General features: G+C 37.0%; 1 protein-coding gene across 1 annotated transcript in view; it reads left to right on the plus strand.

The window, feature by feature from the left end:
- Positions 1-1,651: 1,651 nt before the first annotated feature.
- Positions 1,652-24,573, plus strand: part of LOC131678002 (beta-galactosidase-like) — a 275,223-nt gene continuing 252,301 nt past the window's right edge. The window contains exons 1-2 of the mRNA XM_058958109.1: positions 1,652-1,847; positions 1,918-2,232. Of these exons, the coding sequence (XP_058814092.1) occupies positions 1,683-1,847; positions 1,918-2,232 (480 nt within the window). The 5' untranslated portion in view covers positions 1,652-1,682. The remainder of the gene's footprint in view (positions 1,848-1,917; positions 2,233-24,573) is intronic.

A 24,573-nucleotide genomic window follows, 5' to 3' on the forward strand; every position in this document is an offset into this window, starting at 1 on the left:
GCTAAAAGTTTAGCTCTGTACGTACAATCAGATACTAGACAAAGGTTTCATTGGACCACTTTTTGACTTTTTCACCCTTCCAAAAACAAGATCCATCTGGTCCTCCCTAATGATTCAATTTCTTAAATTTCGCCTTTTCGTTTTCAAATTTATGTTTATAATTTGTTGCAAGTTTTTTTTTCCATTTTCCAGCTTGTTCTTTCCAGTGCTTCGCTATCCTGAAAGTTTGCATTACCGTTATTGAAGTTATTGATAAAAAGATATGTGTAAATTAACTGTAGAATTTGAAATTTTTTATCCTTCCGAAGCCTTCGGTTCCGATTTAATTACAGGTAGTTTCAGATGTTTGTGATCCATAATCGTCGTTATCCTCAGGCCAGTATGAGTGGCAGTCATTGGTGATGAAATTCGCATATGTGTGATCCATCAGTGCGGGAGACAAGTAGATTGATAGAGGCTTCAATACACTGGGAACAATTTCCATTCGATCTGCTCTATTTTCATGACCGGATGGTAAAATACCAGATTTCTCGGTTGGAATCGATTTCTTTTTTGTCACCAGTTCCCCCTTTTGATTCGTCTCATAATCATCTTCAACGAAATGAGCCTTTAAAACGCCACAATAAGATCATTCAACAAGTTTTTGAAATACTACGTATGCTGCATATTCTATCATTAGATTTTATTTCGTCATCATCAGACACTGAGCCATATGAGTGATCCCCATCCACTCCACAGAATTCAATCCATTTCTTACTAAAGGTTCTTGCGGGAAACGATAAAAGTGAAGTTCTGGACTGGTTCGACTATTTCTTTTGCAATTTCTTACCCGGCAAAGCATTTTCGTCACTTGCACTCTGCACTAATAGAATCCGTAAAAATGTACCGCAAACCAAAACTTCACCTATGCTCACTAGTCACTATACTTGCCAACTAAATATGTATATATAACATAAATACAAGCGGAGAATATTAAATCATCTATCAGAAATAAACGCACGTCACGCGCAATGAGGTGTTCATGCATAAGTCAGCTCGAAAATGGAAGTAAACAACAAAAAGAAGGGCAAGAAGGTAAAAACGGGAGAAAAAGAAAACATCTATCGGCAAGTCCCGTACCAGGAAAAAATCATGGAAATTCATAAACCAAACACAACTGCAAAGTTTCGTTTTAATCGACGATGGTTATATTTTGTGGTCGGGCGGTTTCTCGTGGAATCCCTCATCCCTTTCCCTCTCAATAAATAAATGAAAAATAACTAAATCAATAAAAAAAAGTTAAATGAACACAATTGAAAAACACATATAAATCAATAAATAAATAAGTTAATAATCGAATGAAAGTAAATTAAAAAGTAATTTGCTAGACATCGACACGCTTTATACATCCGGTTGTTTTGAGATGTACCAGATGGCGCTGATTATTTTATTTAATTTCCTTTCCGGTTTTAAATATACATTATTGTGCACTAACTTTAAAAAAATTAAGAGCAAGCTAGAGGCAACTGAACGGGTTAATATTTGGGATAATGTTTGTGCAGCACAACGTCGTTAGATGGGGTTCCGAAAAAATGACTATATTTGTGCCGGTCTAATGTTCATGTATCTGGGTACCAGTCAATGATAATTCTTCGTTACTTTCTTCGCAACACTCGAGCTGTAAACACATTTCAAGTTAAGCGATGATTGACTTACATTGGATATTTACGCTGCTGATCGTAGGATGTGGTGGCATGGTGCAAAGAAATTTCAGTGTTTCAATAAAGAAAAATCCACTGTTTAAGAATTGTAGCTTATCAGGCATTCCAATAAACAATTCGTGCGTTGACCAAGATGTTAAACAAACTGTTCGTATACATTTTGAGATCATTGTAGATTAATGAACACTAATCCTATATACTTTTATTTGTTTCATAGGATGCTCGGTCCTTTATCATTGACTATGACAGGAATACATTTGTGATGGACGGCAAAGATTTCAGATACGTGGCCGGTTCGTTTCATTATTTTAGAGCCCTTCCCGAAACATGGCGGACGAAATTGAGGACGATGCGAACAGGAGGACTTAACGCAGTTGATTTGTACGTACAGTGGTCGATACATAATCCAAAAGAGGACGATTACGTATGGGATAATATTGCCAATATCACTGACGTTATAGTTGCTGCAATTGAAGAAGATCTGTTCGTTATCTTGAGACCTGGGCCATACATTTGTGCGGAGATTGACAATGTGAGTGATATATTTATTTATAGCTTTCAATGAACCATTATGAACCCGTTTGTGCACCACAGACATGTGATAACTGATAAAAATTAAAACTGCATTGGTTTTTACACCAGTAGATAACGGTGGTTTACTCTAAAGTTGTTTTTGAACAAGTGCGTATGTGAGTTTGTGTATACTATATGTATTGTTTAATGTTTTGTCCGTTTAATGTTACGTTCAATGGGATATTATTATTACAATCATATGGTATGTTATAAGGTAATGTGCCTATTATTGCCCCATTTCGTACCTCTAGGTTTCGAACCAAGAATAGAGTAACCAACCTAATTTGTGCTCCTACATATTTTGAACCCTGTTAACCCTGTTCATAACTATATTATTTTTTCTCCTCAATTGCACGACAAAAATTTATTTTTCCTCCGCTGCAATCATATACTAATTGAAAGGACTTTATAATTTTGTGGACCTTAACAAACACAAAATGACGGTTTGAGGTTTGTATGTCTAAATATGGCCAATATTGACCAGTTATAGAATATAAGCTCAATTTTGCTGTAAAATCTACAATTCACCAAATATTCAAAGATAAATATGATTGTTGAGATCACTTGGACTAAATTATGCAGTTTTTTTTACATGGATTCACATGCAATCTATAAAAGAAAAGCTTTTTTGATTGCATACAAATATATCAAATATAGTTTTCGCTCCTCTAAGGCAAATTCAAAATTATTGCCACCAATGTTTTTGGGCCTCGCGGGCAGTGGCAACTATATTGCCACCAAAAATTTAAATTGATTCTGTTTAATTATTTTGGTTGAGAATAAACTTCCTATTTTTTTTTTCTAAACCAATTATTCACACGCCACTTCTAGTTTAATTTTAGTCACTATGAGAAAATATCCTGGGAAGATTCCATGTACTTACTTCTGTGAAAATGACAAAGTAATCGATTTCATAAATTTTACTCGACACCTCTTCGAATTGAGAAAAAGCAGATACTAAACAATTTTGTCATACTGATCGCAATGGTAAATGCCAAATCGAAAACTTTATGTAATCCATTTTTCAAAAATCTATGAGAAATTTTAAATATCACAAAATCTCATCGATGAGAATGCGCTTAAAAGGAAAAATTTTTGCATGTCATAATTATGGGACATTCTCGAATCTGATACCGGGCAATTATGCATAACGATGTTCAGTAGGATTCCGTTTTTAGCAACAATTTTATTTTTTTCAGTTGCCAAAACCGGAACCGTGCCAAAAATGAAACCTTATTTTTAAAGTTTGGATTTTCAATTTATGACTTCAAAAATGTTTCAAGAATTTTTAATCATATGTGAAATGAAATGAGATGAAAGAAAAAATATGCAAATTCAATTTTATTCATGATTTTATCAAATTCAGACGTCGTACAGTGGGGCAAGCTTTCGACGCTCAAATCCTCTACCGCCCTGGCTATGTATCCTGGAGGATTAGTGTCTTTAGCAAAGCATCTTAGATGGAAAGATTATCATTTTTACAACTTTGGTTTTAATCTAGATAAGTAGAAACTGATCTAGATCAGTTCTATCTTTTGATAGAGGTGTTCTATCAAAAAACTTTCTTCGGCAAACTTGTTTGTTTTTATATTTCTAACACATGTACTGAAGACATTTATACTTTATAACCTATGTAGATGGCGCTACATGACATATAAAAAAAATACTCGAGAAAATGAATTTTAATATTTGTTTATGAAAAATATATCTAGAAATAAATATTTTATTCCTAAATCTTCGAAAATATACAATAATAAAAATGCTTAAAAGAGTGATAAATGTTATTATGACATTTTAACGTTGTTTTCATCAAAAATATTAAAAAAATATGTTCCACAAAATTTGTAATAACCCACGAAGCGGCAGCTGGAATTTTGTTTGTGACTAGTAAAAACCTTTAACTTTATAACCACGAAGAGAAAAAGTGGGACAAGGTGGGCCTTTTGCAGACAAATGAAATGAGGAAAAAAATATAATTCAAGTTAAATAGTTCCTACTTCGCTAGAGAATTTTTGAGTAAACTAAAATATATGCAAATATTTTCTTGTTGTCGAATTCAAATATAATATTTCGAACTGAGAATAAATTTATCAAGTAATTTATAAAGTAATCTTATTTAAATCACTGCTGTGTCTAGTCCTTTCTGCAGTTTTCCGAATTGTAGTTCAATCATAAGGCTGTGCTTATTCTTTGCAAGAAACATTTATCAGTCAGTTGTCAAAATAATGCTCATTTTCATCCAAGATACTTTTCCGAAGACACAAATCCTTCAGGATACATACCCAGGGCGCTAGAGGATTTGAGCGTCGAAAGTAGCTTTCTGCCCACTGTGCCGTCCTGTAGAATTCTCACAATCTTCGCGCACTTCTCGAGTGCAATTCCCCTCATTACGAAGATGTAAAATAGCATTTAATTCGAATCGCTTTTCTTCGGCCCACTGAACGTCAAAACTTGAACAATTCACTGAATGGTAGTGTTGATTTCGCTCCTGGGGCTGTTATGTCTTCTTTCTGAAAATTATTGAACAATTTTGTTTAAAAAAACACAGCTCTTTTAAAAAATTAATAAATTTATTGCTTCTCCTTAACTAACCCATCGTTGATCTTTCAAATGGAATTGATAGATTGAAAATCGAACTGCAATGCTTGAAGATATTTAGGTTTGAAGAAACCCCTTTTTGTTGTGAAAATCACTTGCAACTTGTCCATATTATAGGGGAAAGTCGTCGGTTGCCGGCACTGGTCGGTTGTCGGCACCCCTATGTAGCTTTTGACAGAAACCAGATATGGACATTCTGATAAATATTATTTGTGTTATATAGTAGCGCGATCTTTTTGTGCCGATTGCTGAAGCAGACTCGAATGTTCTGTTCTACAACCAATATATTTTTTGAACAAGTGAAACTCTACTCAAAAGTTTTTTTTGATGATTTGCTTAGTGTTACAGAAAGAAGTAAATCGATCGAAAAAGTATGCGAATATATGAATATTTACGATGTGAATTTATTCTATTTTGTGATTCAACGTTGAATGGCGCCGAAATGTTCGCCACAAGTTTTCTTTTGAGCAGTTTTCAAAAAGGTTACTAAAATCGGTTGTCAGCACCCAAACATGGTCGGTTGTCGGCACCCAATTTTTTGTGGCAAATGCTCTCAATAACCTAATCAAAATGAGTATTTTGGAACGGGCTTTACGAATAGATACCAGAGATCGATCTTTGGCACCATTCTGAAAACCAGGAAGGCGACTTCCGGTTTAGCGTTTTACATTTACATGAAGAAAGTCCACCTGGTCGTGTTTTAGTAAAAAACTGGAGTGCCTGAAACTAACTCAATGGCAGTGAATGCGATCCGTCAGTGCATTAGCAGTGCGTAATATTCGCACTAGTTTTTCACATACACATATTGTGGATCTGATGAATGATATTCATAATGCCTTTGATGGGTATTGAACTGAATGAATTTCCTGTTCCCTTTGAATCGTGATGATCATCATTCATATTTTTCCATTTTTAGTAAAAATTTTTAGGGTGCCGACAACCGACCACATTTTTCAAAATGGTTAACAGTTATCATTTTACTACATTGTTAATAACTTTTTTTAAGTTGACAAATGAAATTAAATTCTTCGATAAGTTATTAGCTAAGGTCTCTAGCTTTCTATTGGTATGCTTATTCCCATATATTGTTTAATTGGAGTAATGTTGGGAGCCAAAAACAAGTGTTCCGACAACCGAACACATTCCCCTACATAAATAATGCATCTCTACACTTATTGTAATGATTAAATAAAACAAGTATAGTGTAAAATATAGGTAACCCTTAAATACATAACACTGTTTTAAAACAACATTGCGAAAAACATCTCAAAATTATCACAGTAATGTATTGAAGCTATGAGACAATTTTCACAATATTAAAAAAATTGATTTGCGCTTTTGAGGGTTAATATGACTCCCATGTTTCTATTCTATTCTATTCTATTCTAACCCTTACACAGCCTGTTTTGAAAAGCATCATGGAAAACACTACAGTTATTCTATAGTGTTTTTCTTGTCAATATTAATATTTGAAGCATATTTTCATATGTCGCAAATATTAAAACGGCCAGGTCTACTGTGCAGAGTTGGGTTTAGAGATGTTTCAAAATTAAACGGCAATCAAATTATTCAATTATTAAATAATTTGATTAACGAATCATTTCGAACCTTAAAAGAGGAAGAAACGAGGACAACCGTACCAATCGTTTCCGTTTAAAGGGAATATGATAAATCGTTGGGAGTGACTTTGCTAAGAAGGTTAATGTCACTCCTTTGGTCCTTTGGGATGGGACATGCTCGCTCATTACACTTTTAAAATTCTCGACAAACATGATTAGGTTTATGATTGGGGCTCAACTGTCGAAACTCACTTTGGGGGACAATTCCGGACGAACCGCCAATCGCCCAACACAGAGAGCAAACGAAAGAAAAAGTTTTCTCTTTCGTTGACTGCTATGCACCGTGCTTGGGTACAGGCGGTTCCTTCAGAACTTCCTCTGAAAGTGATTTCCGACATATGGTCCCTAATACCCAATCAGATATTTGTCGAGAATTGAATTAAATTATTTTTATATTATTAATAAAACAAGAAAAAACCAATAAAACGAAGAGAACACTAGACAAATGAAAATAAACCCTACTTAAGTCGCATTACTGAGAAGCTCTAGCAAAGCCTCTCCTAGAGCTTCATGCGGTCCAAACGCAGACAATGACGCGACTACCGGAGGACCAAAAGTACCATTCAACGATTTAATTAAAATTTAAACGATCTCACCGATAAGTCCGTCCAGTCGTGCCGAAATACTCTGTTGCTGAACACATCAATCTGCAGACTTCGAACCACTTCCTAGCCATCCGTGACAGCTCACTCAGCTTTTATTGTATCAGTGGCGTTGCTTGACTTAATCCGCTTTTCACGTCTGGAGGTACTTCAATGGCAGGGCATGTATAACTTTCGGCAGAATCCGGTTTTTGCTGCCGCCTTTACCACTCCCGGCAAATTCAGTGCATCCAGTCTATCAACTCGATTGGCTTCTTTCTTCACCACACACTCCAACCGATCCATTTTCCAGAAATCACGACAAATGCTTCCACACTGAGACTTGTATAACATTAAATATCCGACCTCTTAACGTATTAATTCCTTTTTGCAGAGCAAAAATGCGACGCGAAGGTTGAGAGGGTTAATATGACTCCCATGTTTGGTAATGAAGTCAAATGTGATATAAATTGATACAAAAAATATCTTTTGCACATTTCTAAAAGTCTTGTTATGACCAACAAAAATGTTGCCAAAAACGGAACCCATTTGTTGCCAAAATCGGAGTGTGCCAAAAAGGGAGCATGCCAAAAACGGAACGTGCCAAAAACGGAATCTTACTGTACTACTAGCAGAGGCAAAAATAGTATATACAATGTTTGTCTAAGATAGCGGCCAATATATTGCCACCAACATTTTGGGTTTCATGGGCACTGGCAAATTGCCACCAAGATTAATTATTATTACGTACGTATATTAAATGATGTAAACTTTGATTTCTATTATGGTATGTATTAACGTGAAAGTCAGGTAAAATGATTTTTTCGTTCTCGGAGATTAACTCAAAATTAAAAGCGTTTTTCGAAAATCCAAGAATACTTATCTCTTCGTAATTAAATTTTCTACAAATAAGTATGCTTGGAATTTTGAAATTTTCCTTTCTGAAGCCGGGAATGTCTTTTGTAGCAAGAAAATGGCTATAACTTAGCTCTGACAGCATACATCGAAAATTGAAAAACACCGTTCGATGCGGAATTTCATGGGTAATTCCAATATATAATAATATATACAACGATTATTGCGAAAATAGTAGAAATTTTCATTTTCCGCCTCATAATTTTTGGATATTTTTTCCGGTTTTCAATGATTCTTTTCACCTACCGCATCGCTTTGTTTCGCATTGAATTGGTGTGCGAGATGCACGGGTGGTTCGATGGCATAATATTGAAAGAAAAAATGCATGCAAACAATCCAAACAAACCGATGCAACTTGCCAAGTACAGAAAATGATAACTATTTTGGAATTGCTTGTTACTATATTTCAGAATAGTGTTAAAGTAAAGTACAGTGTAGACTTTATTTACTAAATCGTTTGTTTCACTTTCAATGCCGGTTAGGTTGATAGCAATGCGTATATATATTGTGCGCGTTTCTAATATTTCTGCTGTTTAGAAGCTCGTATATAAGGAAAACCAGCTGAACAAATATTTGTGCTCATTTCAATTTTTGTGTTTATTGTTGGAGAGCAGGTAATATGATTTAGATTTAACTCTTCTGAAAAGTTCTATTAGTTGTAATAAATTGGAGCTGCGGTTCCTGAAGCCGTAAACAATCCGTTCACAAGCAGTCAGGTGTAAAGCCAACCGATAAAGTAAAGCAAAGTCATTTTCGATAGACTTCACAGCGCACAGAAAAAATATTTTGTAATTTTACATTGATTATCGTGCACGTATTGGTAGCATGAAAATAGATGTAAAACCAAATCATTCCGCAAATACACGTGTTTTATTCAACGGATTTTGCATTCATTTTTCACGTCAATTGAAAACTAATGCATTTCTGCTTTTATGTTCGGATGCGTTTGAAAAATACATGGCGTGTAAAAACATATGAATAAAGAAATAAAACTATATGCCTTTTGATGCTCTAAATATGTGCGTTGATTCGAATTTGATTTTCAATTCAATTTTCGTTTCAAACTATGCATGTTTACAACCATGCTTGTTTGCATGTCGTATAAATTTCATCATATTTTATTATGTTGATTTCTAGTGCATAACACAATTGCAGGGCTAATGCTACTGAATATATTGTTCCAATATATTTGTTCTATTGATAGGTTCTATTCGACTTCTCGCTGTATTTGAAGAATTGTGTACAATAAGGTTCAAAGTTATACAAGCTCTTTCAATAATTTTGGGAAAGGTTTTGTGTGAAACGGGCCTGATTCTCACAGATAGGCTGCGGGCCATAGAAGAGTTTGAATTTTCTATACTATTGTTCAAAAGTCTTCCATCACGGTCATGGTAACTGATCCCATGGCTTATTTCTTCCTCATCTTGTTGATCGTCTTGCAAATCTTCCGTGCTACGTTCTTGATAAAGTTTTCCACTGACTCTACGTGTATCTGCTTGTCGCACCCATATTTTTTGCGGCTGTCCTCAGTTCGCCATATCATTTCCTATTATGACTTGTAACCGCTAATAACTGACGTGCAAATCATGTTTCTAACGTGTGTAAGATAAATAACTATCCTTTCCAAATGACAGCAGCAAGTAGCAATTTACCACTAGCCGGCGCTACGATCAGCCGGTAAAATTCCAGCAATCGGTATTTTGAATAGACCGATTATTTTTACAACCCTTCGTCGCTCGAGGTGTTTGTCTATTCTCTGTAGTAAAACTATTCGAAAATGTGTTACCGGGAATCACGTTTTCGTTATGAGAGAATGTGCACTGCAAAGTATGTCATTTGTCAAATAATTAAAACCTAATATTATATTTTATTATTTTTGTTGTCGGATGCCCCGTGTAATAAAACATAATTTCATAGCCAAAATGCCTATAAGAATAATCTTCCAAAATGTAAAAATGTAGTAATTTTCGAGATAATTTAAATTTTGTTGCAGTGATTTACTTTGCCGTCAGACTGATCGCCCTTCTGATCTTTATCTCCTACCAGGTAACACGACACCCTTTAGGAATATATCTAACAATTATTTGCTGACGTAATTTTAGAATCTATTCTGTTTGAAGACGACAGCAAGATTTTTCCTAATATGTTTGAAGTATTCATAACGTTTTATAAGTAGAATTGGAAAGATTTAATCTTTTTTCGGTTTCCAAGAATAATTATATTTTTTAAATATAACATATAACGTTAAAGAGTATTCAGTATTTGTATAGATCTTACATATAACCACAAAAAAAAGATATTTTTAATACTTTACTAGTAACGCAATTGGGGGAAAGTTAGCGGTCTAGAACTACAAATGCATGTAATTTTAATAGGTTTTGCATCATCTTGAAACCATGGCGGTACTAGTTTATATGGGAAGTTATCGTTTGACTGCATTGTGCACCCCGCAACTCTGAACCAGGGACTCCAATCGACAAAATCATCAATGTCCTGTGTGAGCGCTATAATGTTTGTCTAAAACTAATTTTGAGGAAAAAAAAAGGTTCAGCCATCTCTGATAAAATATCTAAAGTCTAAATTATACATTAGACCGGCAACAATTTCGACATTTTTTCGGAACACTGTTAAATCAAACGGTATCAATCAATGGCCTCACATACCATTTGTCAAATATGAGCTTTTTCCGAAAACTCTAGGTCGCTCACAAGAGTTTTCAAGTTTGTATGTGAGAATATATGAAATATTGGCAAAACAAACAATAAATTCAGTGAAAAATACCTGTATCATCTTATACATCCCCAGTGGCGTAGTAGTGGAGGGGTTGAGTAAACCCCCCCCCCCCCCCGAAATATTTTGAAGAAATTTGAAAAAATTGAACATTTTAAACAAACAGATGGAGATGGCTTTTGGTCACGGTTTTAGCCAATATTATTTTATTTGGTCTATCGCCTACGTTTCGAAGGTCTACGCCTTCATCCTCAGGGCAAAAAACGGTTACAATAATATATTGTAACCTTTTTTTGCCCTGAAGATGAAGGCGTAGACCTTCGAAACGTAGGCGATAGACCAAATAAAATAATATTGGCTAAAACCGTGACTAAAAGCCATCTCCATCTGTTGAAAACAAAGTGGTCGTTCTTCCAGTTAGCGATTTTAAACAAAAATACGCCGCGTACTGAAGGCTACAGATAACAAATATACCGGGGTAAGCTAAAGAGCATACAGGGGCAGCCACAAAAGATAACCTGAATAGTGGTCGCAGTGGCATAGTTTCCCCTCACAAAAAAGCTAAAGATAATCGTTGAGAGTCTCTTCCCGAAGCGCGATCCAACTACCTGGTTACCGACACCGTACGGTGAAGAAGAAGAAGCTAACACAGCCGAGTGGCAAGCGATTAACGACGAGCTCAAAGGAGCGTCGATACAACTAAAATATAAGTAAGCCCTCGGTCCGGATGTAATACCAAACGTGGCGCTGAAAGCGCGATCCTGGCATATCCGGACATGTTAAGGATGCGACTGCAGAAGTGTTTAGACGATGACAATTTCCCCGAAATGTGGGAGGCACAGAAGCCAGATCCTGAAGAGCTACTTCCAGAGTAGAGTACTGCTGTACGAGACGAACGAAGTCAATGAGAGTCGGAGGGAGCGTTCCTCAGGGCTCCATTATAGGTCCAACTGTTTGGAACGGGATGTACGATGCCCGGGAAAGTGAAAATCGTGCTTTTAGCAGACGACGTATCACTAACGGCGATGAGTGAGACACTTGTAGAAGTAGAGGTGTTGGTGACGGAGACAATAGACACGATCGAGAGCTGGATGAACGAGGTCAAGCTGCAAATCACCACAAGACGGATGTGTTGTTGGTCAGCAACTGCCAAGCGGTTCAGTGGATACAGATCACCGTCAAAGGGCATGTGATTGCATCGAAGCGTGCACTGATGCAATTGGGAGTAAGTGACCGGTTGAGCTTTAACACCACGTTGATTACATCTGCGAAAAGTCGGTTTATTATCTAGCGTTTCGTCATCTATACTGCGATATGGGGTTCCTATCTGGGGTGCGACGCCGAAAACCAAGCGGGAACGCGAAAAGCTGAATACGACGTTCCGGTTGGTGGTCGAAGGAGTTGCGATTGCGTAGTGAATAATTAATTCGATGGTGACCTGGCAGCAGGAATGGGACAATACGGAGAAAGGAAAGTCGACCTACCGGCTCCTCCCAAACCTGTCGACCTGGGTCAATAGAAACCACGGACCTTCCACCTGAAACGGCTCCTGTCGGGCCACGGTTGCTTCAGGAAGTATCTTCATCGGTTCGGGTACGCAACGTCACCATTGTTCCCGGAGTATGAGAACGTCGAGGAGACACCGTAGCATGTGGTCTTCGAATGTCCGAGGGTTGAAGCGACGTGCAGGGAGCTTCTTAAAACGGGAGGACCGGGCATCAACCCGGATAATGTAGCTTACAGAATGACAGCGATGTAAAGACGTGAAACGCAGTCAATATAGTTATGATGTAGATTATGAGCGTCTTAGAGCGGAAACGGCGTGATGAACATCGATCAACGGTTTCGGGAGAGCGATCACCGTCAGGGAACTCTCCGCAGGAATAAGCTAGACCCACCGCCGAGGACTAGTCGAGTAGACTGCAACAGAGCACCGAGTATGGGTCGTCGAAACGCCAGCGAACCGAACGCCACGCTCAATCCGTAAGCGCAAGACCGACCACGCCACCCCACCGGTTATTCCGATAGAAATATAGCGAAAACCAAAGAAGAATCGGTATTGGGAGAACTTCTTTGGCCAGGGAACTCTCCGTCAGCGTAAGCTAGATTCACCGCTGGCGACTAGATTAAGTAGACTGCGACGGGACACCACTAGTCGCGGATAATCCGGTCACCTTTGAACCGGACGCCCTGCTTCACCAGAATCGCCTAACTGACCTCGACACCTAGCTGATTGGCTCTTCTCTCGCCGGGGAACTCTCTGTCGGAGTAGGTCAGGTCCATCGTTGGGGACTAGACCGAGTAGTTCAAGAACAAGTCGGGAAGCTGAATGGCTCATCAAGAAAGTACTGCTAAATGGTACAAGAAAAATACTAAAAGGCATAAAGAAGTTGCGGTGCTAAATGGCACCGGGCTAAAGGGCTCAAGAACTTGTTATACTGAAACCAAAGAAGAATCGGTATCGGGAGAACTTCTTTAGCAAAGGAACTCTCCGTCAGCGTACAGTCAGATTTACCGCCGGGACCTAGACTGAGTAGACTGCAACGAGACACCACAGCCGCGCCGGGGCTCCAGCAAACCGGACGCCCTACTCCACCGGAATTGCCGAACTAACTTCGGCACCTGGCTGATTTGCTCGCTTTCGAACTTCTCTCGCCAGGGGAACTCTTCGTCGGAGTAGGATAGATCCATCGTCGGGGACTACACCGAGTAGTTCGCGAACAAGTCGGAAGCTAAACGAGGAAGTGGCACTAAATGGCACAAGGGGGGCGAAGGGCTCAGTAACGTAGACAGACTGAATTTTGCCGCCCAGATTGTCCTCGTAGGTTAAGAGCACTAATTCTAGACCCACAGTTAGCTTTCCTACTACCATACAGAAATTGTCACGTTGTGTGGATGGTCGAAAACTGGTAGTGTGTCGAGGATGGGTGCTGTAACCAGAGATGCGAACGGTACCGGTAATTTACTTTTTTTCAGGTACATTTACATTTGCACAAGCCGTACAGCCCGCTACAGCGACGCATCACTACTGCTCTTGCCAGAGCGGTAGCCAAACCGAGTACACTTTTCCGTACAGCAGTAAAATACATTTTTGTTTTGCTGCTATAGTTTGCCCTCTCGCTTTGTACACTTTTCTCTGCATAGTCAAAGGGAGAGGCCCACACACGAAAGCGTTGATGCCGGTTGTGGCTTAAATGAACCGCATTCATTGTCGTCGCTTGTGATTAAAAATATTAAAAAGTGCAAAATTAGGAAAGAGAAGCTTTACCGCTCGCGTCTGGTGGCTGTCCTGGTGGCAGTATTTTTTGTTATGTGTTGCCTCTCTTTCTCGCACATGCTTAGAATTCCTTAATTAATATTTCAAAAAAATCGGTTGGTCTTCAAAGTTAAATAACTTTGTCGGGGAACCTCTAATCAATATGCAACCTTCAACAGAGCTGTTCGTTTTAAAATAAGCTATACGACCGAAGTTTTGCGATATGCAGGGTTACTGTGGAATTTTTTATTTGATTTTAAATTTTTATTTCCGAGTTTCCATATATATTACTATAGAAACTGGAAACCTCTTGTGGGTGAATTAGAGTTATCGGAGAAAGCTCATATTTTGCACATGATTTTTGCATCCAATTACCATTTGAATTAGCAGTGTTCCCAAAAAAATCAAAATTTTTGCCAGTCTATTATACATACACTCATAAATTTTTTGATCACGACGAACCGAACCAAATGGTATATGACTCACAGCGCTCCAGGCCTGGATTATGTTGTCGATTTTCAGAGTGATTGCACAACTTTTCTATAGGAGAAAGGCAAAATGATGCAGGGAAATTCATGTGTGATCAGACTCTTCAACTCTTACCTAAGGAGCCAGAGCTCCAATCCAAATTAAATTCGATTACAATTAATAACGTTAAGAGAGAGAGAGTGGGTACGCTTGATCCCACTTTTGTTTGTGCTACTCCAAACATTGTCGTCCAGAGCACAACACAATTCATCTCCGAAAAATATTGTATAACAATTTGAAGATATTAAGCCCAGCACATAGCGAACCCTGGAAGGTTGCTTTAGGACTTCAGAGATCGCTTGATCCAGCAAGGGCCTCAAGATACTTCTTTCGCAACTGACTATTCAGTCATCGGCACGGAGATACACTTGACGGCTGCTGTTTGCAATCGCCCCCTACGACATGGGGAGCAGAAACCTAATGGATATAATATTGGCCAAGATAGCTTAAACTGCCGGTTTTCCCTCCCATAAACTGCCATCGAAAAAGAAGAAAATAGAAAAAATATTTTTAAGTTGCTAGCTTGCAATACTCCTAGCAATAAAATCTATAGCTTTCGTGAGCTGGAAGTATATTTTCCAGCTTTCTCATTACAAAAACAGTCTACAATAGTATTTTTAAGTAAAACATAATTTGGACATCAGAGGGTTAAGGCTCATCACCGCGTACTCCCCGTGATCAATTACATTTCGAACAACTGTGTTACCGTTCTGAGGATGGCAGAAACAAAAAAGTAGGCTGAAACGTAAACGGCAAACTGTATTTCTTTTTAATTAATTATCACAGAAAAATATCAACTGAAGAACGGTATCATTCATGAACAGTAACTAAAACCTGGAAACAATTCGAAGAAGTGGAATCCGTTACACATCATACCTGGATAAATTACATCGCAGGTAACGGTGTTATTGTGGGAAGGATGCTTGCCGAAGGACCTATACCTACTGCTGAGGAGAATGCATCACAACCGATTGACATCATTTACGAAAACCGATTCGAAACACAATATTCAATACCATCACCTGTACTACAAATGGTTGCCAATTTTGGGGCAGCTGTTCAGGCCATACAAACAACTGTAAAAGAAGCATCCAGTAGCTCAAAATCAACTGCTATCACCAATTACGACGGATTTACGCTGGTGACCGGTAATGCTGTTGGCAAGGAAGAACATCTGATCAGAGGCATCAAGATAACATTAACGGTAATGTCATTGACGTGAATAAGAGAAATTGACCCCCAAGATGCAGTAGATGAGTAGAAAAAGGGAAAATGTACTTTTGCATATAAAATATTTAAAATAATCCATAAAGAATTGTAAAACGATCCATAAAAAAGTTGTCCATGTTCCATAAAACAAAACTGAAAATCCATAAAACAATGTGAATGATCCATAAAAAGGGGTGATTTGATCCATAGATTATGTAAAATTGAACCATAAAATAATCGCAAAAGAGCACTAAAATAGTAATAAAAGAGCAATTAAAATCAACCAATACCCCATAAAAATATTGGAAATGTTCCATAAAATGATACATTTTGCGCCATAAATTAACTGACATTGATCCATAGAATATTAACAATGTACATTAAAACACGTTGATATGTTCCATAATATCGACAAAAATATTCCACGGTATTACAAAATGGAGCAATAAAATGTCAGAAAAAGTTCCATAAATTTGATGAAAATATTTGCTAAATAATTTTTCTTGGTCCATAGAAGATGTAAAAATGAACATTAGAAATGATTCATATATCGAACGTTAAATTATGGTTCATGGATATTTACAAAACGATCCATAAGAAAAGAAAATGTAAAACGATCCATTAATATGTGCTTATGCACTAGAAAAAATAAATTTAATGAATTCATGCGAAATTTTATGGTAAACTGAAAAAATAAGTTGTGCTTAATAATTCTCATAACAGTGACAGGGTTTTAACAGGTGAGCTTATACTGGGAGCTAGTGTGATGCGGCTTGGCCGCATATCCGAGGCCCAGGATCCGAAGCGGCGCAAAGCCGCTGAGGATCCGTTGGACGAGGCATTGATTAACCCGTATCTGGAATTGCAAGCAAACCTGTGGTCCTCTCGTTTGCCCGGTTTACTTAAACATAGGGGCTATAGCTAGTTAAAAGCCGACTGAGCGGCAGCGAAGTCGGACAGCGCACTAGAAAGCGATGTGGCGTAGCCACATTAGTCAGTGTACGTGTATAAAGTGTCCGTTTTCGATTCAGATAGTTATTCAGATAGTATTTGCGACTCATGCCAGCCTGTATTAGTGGTCTAATAACTCTCAGCGCTCTAATATCATAAATACCCTGACGTTTAAAGAGTTGCCACAATGATTTCAGGTTAGCTAAGGTCAGTTACCTGACTAGTGGGATACGGAAGCTTAAGTTTAACTATAATGTATGCATGGTTTGTTGTAGTTTGACATTACAACCAAATGTAATAAACTTTATTATTAGTTCGAATAGCAAAAATTTCGCATGAATTCATTAAATTTAATTTTTCTGGTGCATAAGCACATATTAATGGATCGTTTTACATTTTCTTTTCCTATGGATCGTTTTGTAAATATCCATAAACCATAATTTAACGTTCGATATATGAATCATTTCTAATGTTCATTTTTACATCTTCTATGGACCAAGAAAAATTATTTAGCAAACATTTTCATCAAATTTATGGAACTTTTTCTGACATTTTATTGCTCCATTTTGTAATACCGTGGAACATTTTTGTCGATATTATGGAACATATCGACGTGTTTTATTGTACATTGTTAGTATTCTATGGATCAATGTCAGTTAATTTATGGCGCAAAATGTATCATTTTATGGAACATTTCCAATATTTTTATGGGGCATTGGTTGATTTTAATTGCTCTTTTATTACTATTTTAGTGCTCTTTTGCGACCATTTTATGGTTCAATTTTACATAATCTATGGATCAAATCACCCCTTTTTATGGATCATTCACACTGATTTATGGATTTTCAGTTTTGTTTTATGGAACATGGACAACTTTTTTATGGATCGTTTTTCAATTTTTTATGGATCATTTTTGTTGTTTTAGCGGCGCAAAGTTAGGGCTGCCGTAGAAAAATCTTTCCACTCCGCGAAAGAAGTATGCAAAGGGGAATTGAAAGTTGCGTGGAAGAGATCCGAAGGACACTCACTAATATTTGTTTTTGTTTTATTTTATTTTCACATATGGTAACTTCTTAAAAGACCCACGGTTCCGTGATGTTACCGCATTAAGCCGTGTTATATAAACGAATTAGATAATACAATGAAGAAAGCATTGAATTTATGCTGATTCAGCTAAATAAATGTTTTTTTTTGTTTCAAGTGTGTCTACGTTTACGTGTTGCTGATCAAGTTCATCGCCTTCGTGTGTTTGTATATACTTGCCAAGTGTAATAAGAATGTAATAAAAATTTCCACAATTATATTGAACATAACCAGCTATCGCATCATAATTTGAATAAAAGAGAAAGGCACAAGTTTGAGAGTATATTAAATTGTTGAAACCTGTTAAACATTTACTAGATCACTTGAAAAGTACAGGTTGGGGCAAAATTTTGGTTTCCTTAATAAATAGGATCAGGACACATGATAGTGAACTCGGGTGATTCGTAGTTATTCTGCCTAAGCTCGACCCTCATTATCAGAAGGCAAAAATTAAGCCTGCACGATATTAAGCCTGTTCTAATGACCCTGCCACTTCTAGTTTTCCGATCTGTTTACTTCACATCCTTGCTCTCACTTGAGTACTATGGCTCTAAGTTTTATAACTTTCCCTACCCAGTAATCTCTAGCTAATTGAGTATCGTTAAAACGTAAAAAAGAAAATGTGACTAACATAGTCGAAATAAAAAAGGAAAAACTTAATAGATAGGTTATATAATTGCTCTGAAGATCGATTTTTTACCGAGGTCCGGATGGCCGAGTTTCATGTTCCTTTCGATTCAGTTTATCGATTTCAGCAAATGTCAGTGTGTGTACTGTGTATGTACTGGGTGACAATAAATAATATCTTTTCTTATAGTATGGTTTAAAAATCTTCAAACGCTTTGCCTGTGCAGTATGTGACTCACTTTTGTGTCAAACTTTAGGTCATTTAGATCATCTGTGCACTTGAGCCATTTGACTCAAAAAATCCAATTGGACAGTGACTGGCGGAGAGCTGCCGAGTTATTTAGCTCCCGTCGATATCTGCTCCGATAGGTCCCTGCGATGAATTTACCCTAGTCCGACTGAGAGTTCCTCGTTGGCGGTATTTTTACCGACACCGAAGCGTGGAGGTCAGTCCGACGATTCGGTATGTAACGCAGTTTCCGGTTCGTTAACGCTTCCACCACGTACCGCTGGTACATCGACGCGGATTTAGTCTACTCGACGGGGAACCGGTAGGATGAGTTTATTCAAATTGTCAGCTCCACCCTACTAGTATCTGTGCGACTATGATTTTCTACGCTTAGAGCCGACATGTCGCTTCACACATCCCCGAATCAGGGGTACTCAAAGACCACGTGCTCCGGCGTATCTTCAACACATACATACAAACACATTTTAAGACAGGAGACGGGCATAGCGTAGTTGGTAAATCGATTGGATTGTAGGCAGCTCACCTGGGTTCGGTTCCCAACCCCGCACATAGTGTTAGAGATTTTTCCAAAAGAGATTTCTCTAACCCGGAAAGAGGCGAATGACCCTAAGGTTAAATCCTCTATAATCAAAATAAAAAAAAATTTAAGACGTTGGGCTCAAGTTCTCAATGTGGCCAGAAAACGTCTATTACTGCTCCATCACCTAACATCACTCTTGTTTCAGTACACGCATCGATGTGATTGATATGCCTCCCGCTGTGTTTTGAACCAGCTGCAACACTTTGCAGTTGCTGCCAGCACCACCTTATTTTGTGGTTAGCTTGCTGTAACCTAAAACCATTCAGTTTTCTATCGTCTCTCTTGTAATTGTGAGAACGACGTCATCTACGAACCCAACTATTTCGACTACTATAGGCAGCTTTAGCGTTAGAACGCCATTATACATCATGTTCCAAAGTTGTAGGCAAAGTAAAGAGCCTTATTTCACTCCCGTCGATTTCTGTCCCGAATGTGTGTCGTAGACCAGCACTTGGTTCTGAACAGACTACTGCACAGATGTTCGGGTTATCGCATTTTGTGCACAGATTCTGCTATATCTTCCTAGCTAACGCTGAAAAACGCGGTCTTGACGTCTATCGTTACTACGGTGCAGTAACAGCTCCTCCTCTATTTAATTTTTTTTCAGCGCCGAGAAGATAAAAATATTTTAAATTGTTTATTAAAAATGTATGTAAAATGCAGCTATAAAAGCAAATATTCCGTAAATTTATATTTATACGATAGTGTAAACATCATTCTATAAGTGTGCAAAATTTCATTCAAGTATCTGAAGTAGTTTTTGAAATAAAAGAAATTGAAAAAAAACAATTTTACTGTTTTCAAAAGTATAAAAGCCAATAATTTAAACAAAAAAAGCAATTTTTCAAATATATTTATATCAAAAATTACTTTCCATGTCTCCTACACAAAAAAAAACTATTTTTCATGAAAATCGGTGATTTTGTAAAAATTTCGAGGCCCACTTGACGTGGTTTGACTCTATTAGATAATATGTAGTTCCGAATTCGAATTCATAAAAATTATACGAATAATATTCAACAGTAGCCATGTGAAGATTGAATGCAGCAATTTTGCTTGGAGAACAAATTCTGTGACACTTTTGGACTCATATCAGGCATAAATATTTTTGTTTGAGCGCAAGTTTGCAAGCTACGCCCATGACTGACAAGATGAACAGATGGAGTTCAAGAGCAAATTTTGTTTTTATCCGTAGTTCCCAGTCTTATACGAGGGCGCAATTTGATTTTATCTACGAGCAAATGCCCACGCATTACAACTACCTGAAAAGAACTCAGGGGCAGTCGCTGTTGTTTGGTCGATACACCCTGAAAAGTGTGTGTTCAAAAGAAGTTCAGTTCTTCACTTTTGTCAGTCGAGTATTCACTATTAGCAGTTCCAATTGCACTGACATTTTTTTATAAAATAGAGATAGAATATCAAGATGTTCAGTGGAGTTATTACAAAATGCCTGTTCTACAACTTTGTAGAAGACGCTTAATTTATATCTCTCTCCGTTCAAAAATTAGTGTTTGCGCCCTCTATGTAGTCACACTTGAAACATACATTTTCTAACCAAAACATAATTCGTATTATGTACCAAAACTCTTCTGAACATACCATTGAGCTAAATCTAACCATTATTTCACAAAAATGGATAGTTCATGGGAATGGAGTATTGATACACAACCATGCACAGCTAGTCCCCATGCAAAACTGACTCAGACATAACTTCGTTAAAAGATTAATAACTTCTTTTAACAAAGCCGGATTTTCTAGCAGTCAATTAAATCATCTTTCTTATTTTCACTTACGGTGATATAGGATGCATACAGTGCCACCTAGCGGCGAAAATACGAGCTAGTGGGTTTTCTCCATGTAGTTTGTCGAAAAATCCCATACAAACTTCAGGTCGTTGGTCCGGTAGCTAGACTTGCCCGATTTGCTTCAAATTCGGAGCAAATACTCCTGGTGGGACTATAAATCGACTCCTGGGTGGGCCGATAGGGGTCATTTTTTTGTCACTCTATTGCATAAGTTTCTATATTAAAATGGTTTCTGCAATATTTACGAGCAACAAATCCTACAACATTTTTGTTACATTATAATTGTATAGTTAAACACATAACCTAGTTAAAAATATGAGTCTATATTAGTACTTTGAAAACTGTCACTATAGTTGAACCTATACGAAAATTTGTTATATTAAAAGTATAATAATTATTTACAATTCCGTCAATCACATTAATTTTTGACTCTAACGGATAAAATCAATTATCTATAATATCCTACATACAGATAATGACAACCCAGCTTCTAGTTTGAATTTACACTGAGGGAATATTTTTTAAATCTGCTGCGAATAGGTTTCGTACAGAAAACTTTCGTAAAACAAACGAATTTTTCGCACATATGATGAATCATTCGTAATTCTACGGAAGCACTTTTATTTTTATAACCAGGTTTTCGTAAATACCACGGAACGACTTTCGTAGGCTTATTACGAATGTAATTCATTAGCCAAACGAATTGTTTGATGAAATATAGGAAAGCCTTTCTAATAATTCTAATTTACGAGCATCTTTCATAATATAAACAATTTTTTGGAGGAATCCTTAAAATTATTATGCACAAAAAATCTATTCGCTGAACGAATTTATTCGTAAATCTGCTACAAATAGGTCCAACCACGGATCCGAGCATTTTCGTGCATTGTAAATAGTTGGTTTCGTTCATTTCACGAACTAAAACATGGTGACTTGAACAACAATTTTTTTGTAATTTTTCGTATTTAGTGTTCGCAGAAAAAATTTGTAGAATGAAAATAGATGTAAAATTAAATCATTCCACAAATACATGTACTTTTTCAACGGATTTTTATATAATTTTACACGTTGATTGAAAATTACAGTTTGATTAACTGAATGACCAATTAATTTTATTTCAATATGATTGAAAAATATGTTACCTGGAATATTATATGGATAAAAGTGAAAAATCATATGTTTTTATGCTTTATTTATGTGCATTGATTTTAATTTGATTTTCAATCATATTTTCGATCAAGCAATATTTGTTTACAACCAAGGCGGTTTACAGGTTGTGTAAATTTCATCATTTTTTTGTGTGTATATTACACGAAATTTATCGTCGAAGACGAAACTATTTCTCGTGATTGAAAAAAAGATGGGTGGGTAATGTCAGAGACATAACCGGAGTGAAGTAGAATACACTTTAGACCGATAAATTCTGCTCTGGAATAAGCAATTTCTATGCGATTTTTTCGACTTTAGCACATTCATAGTTTATTTGGAGTATTTTTGGAATTATCAAGTTGACAATTTGCAACATTCTTTGAAAATATTGTTGAACTTTTATGAATGAAGGCACGCAAACGAGCGTTTGACCGTCGTCCTACTACCAGCACCAGAGAAATAGCAGATCAGCATTTTTCGCTACATGGCCTGTACCAAACAAACCGCTCGTAAGTCCACCGGAGGAAAGGCTCCCCGCAAGCAGTTGGCAACAGCCCCCTTGCAACCCTATACCATCATATGGAGTTTGACAGCGACCGACATATATCGTCGCTGTTGTGCTATCTTATGACAAACGCCATTTTGGGGTAAACTGAGTTAGATATGCCACATTACTCGTCTAACGAATCTCTACAAGATGGCGTTTCCAGAATTTTGAAATTTTGCTTGGTTACTGAAATATAGTGAGAAAAGTGATCAGAAATTGTGAGTTTTTCGCATCAAATCATTATATCTTGGGTTTCGCTCAAGTTATAATAAAATTTTAGTTGCTTTTATGTGTAAAAATATAGTAGGAACACAATGGCATAATAATTTTCAAAAGAAAAATACATGTATTGGGAGAAAAACGTAGTTTTAGCTTTAAACTGGAAATATGGCCTATTTGGCAACACTGTAACTAAAATAATTATTTTTTCTAGATTCCCTGACTCATTTCCTTCAAAATGCATCTAACCGATTGTTTATAGACTAAATGAAGCCAAAGATATGAATAAAAGTTCATAATTGGTGATTTTTTTCTTTGGAAAATTTTCCATGCACGATTATGACACGTCATACGAATTTTTTATCAATACACACCTATGACATGTGCTAGTGCGACTTTTGTTTACATTTTTAGTGAAAACTCGCAACATAGTCAACCGATTATCGTAATATTTGAGAGATTAGTACAGAATAGGTAGAAGCATCAACTGTCTTCTCTGAATTGTTTCTACCATTTATAAGTTTCATGATATTCAATCTCAAACTTTAAAAATCGTTTTTCTCGAAATGTGCAAAATGGCGCTTGTCATAAGATAGCACAACAGCGACGATATGGGGCGTTATAAAGCCCCAAACAAAGAATTATGTTCGGCACTATGCTCGATATTCAAGCATTCCACACGACGTTTTGCATCTTGTGGGATGATTTAATATCATTTCATTCAGAAAATCGACATTTTGTAACTAAATACAGCTTCTAATCATTCGGTTCAAAATGAATGTTTTGCCTTTCGTGGCAGTGATGCTGGCTGTACAGAGACGTCGTCCTTGACAGGGGGCTGGTTGGCAACGAAGGCCGTGTAAAAGTGCCCCAGTCACGGTTGGCGTTAAGAAGCCTCATCGCTACCGAACAGAAACTGTCGCCCTGCGAAAAATTCACAGCTATCAGAAATCGAGCGGGCTTAAATTGTGACCCAAAATAAACCACAAACCAACAAGTTGTTTTCAGGACCAGCCAATTATAAAGTATTATTATTATAAATGAAATTTTCCCTTTCCACCCGGCTTGAATAACTATCAATCTTGATGATGCTGTGCGGCGGGGGCACTAGTTTTTATTATAGTGGAAAATTTAGGTTTGCGCGTTTTTCCCAAAAGTTTTTTAGCTGTGCTGTTTTCAAGGAAGTTGTAGTTGAATTCAAAATAAAATAGTTTATTTCTATTGTCAGAGATGGACCTTCCAACGAAAACTAGTCTGGCTCGCTTTGAATCGAATTGTATGGACCAACCACTGCTTTCACAAAATCTGTTATTTTCAGTAATTGAACATTCTACACAACTAGTCACAACTATTTCCAATCAGCGCAAAAATCGAAGGTTTTCATTCAGTACAATAGCAGATTTTCACTTTTAGAAAAACAGGCAACATTCTGGCCGAAAATTTTGAAACGGAGCACCAATATCGAAACGTTAGAAAACGTTCGATTTTTGTAAACAACCTGTCTACAAATCACACATATAACATTTTTTATTTTGTGCCATTCTACTTGAAACCAACGATATTGTTCACAAGTGGCTCACTTACCATCCAACGCTCTTGGCAAGCCACTTTCTGATGCTTGTAATAACAAAACTTCAATTCGATTCTTTGTCG

The sequence above is a fragment of the Topomyia yanbarensis genome, chromosome 1 (genome assembly GCF_030247195.1).
Source record: "Topomyia yanbarensis strain Yona2022 chromosome 1, ASM3024719v1, whole genome shotgun sequence".
Taxonomy (NCBI): domain Eukaryota; kingdom Metazoa; phylum Arthropoda; class Insecta; order Diptera; family Culicidae; genus Topomyia; species Topomyia yanbarensis.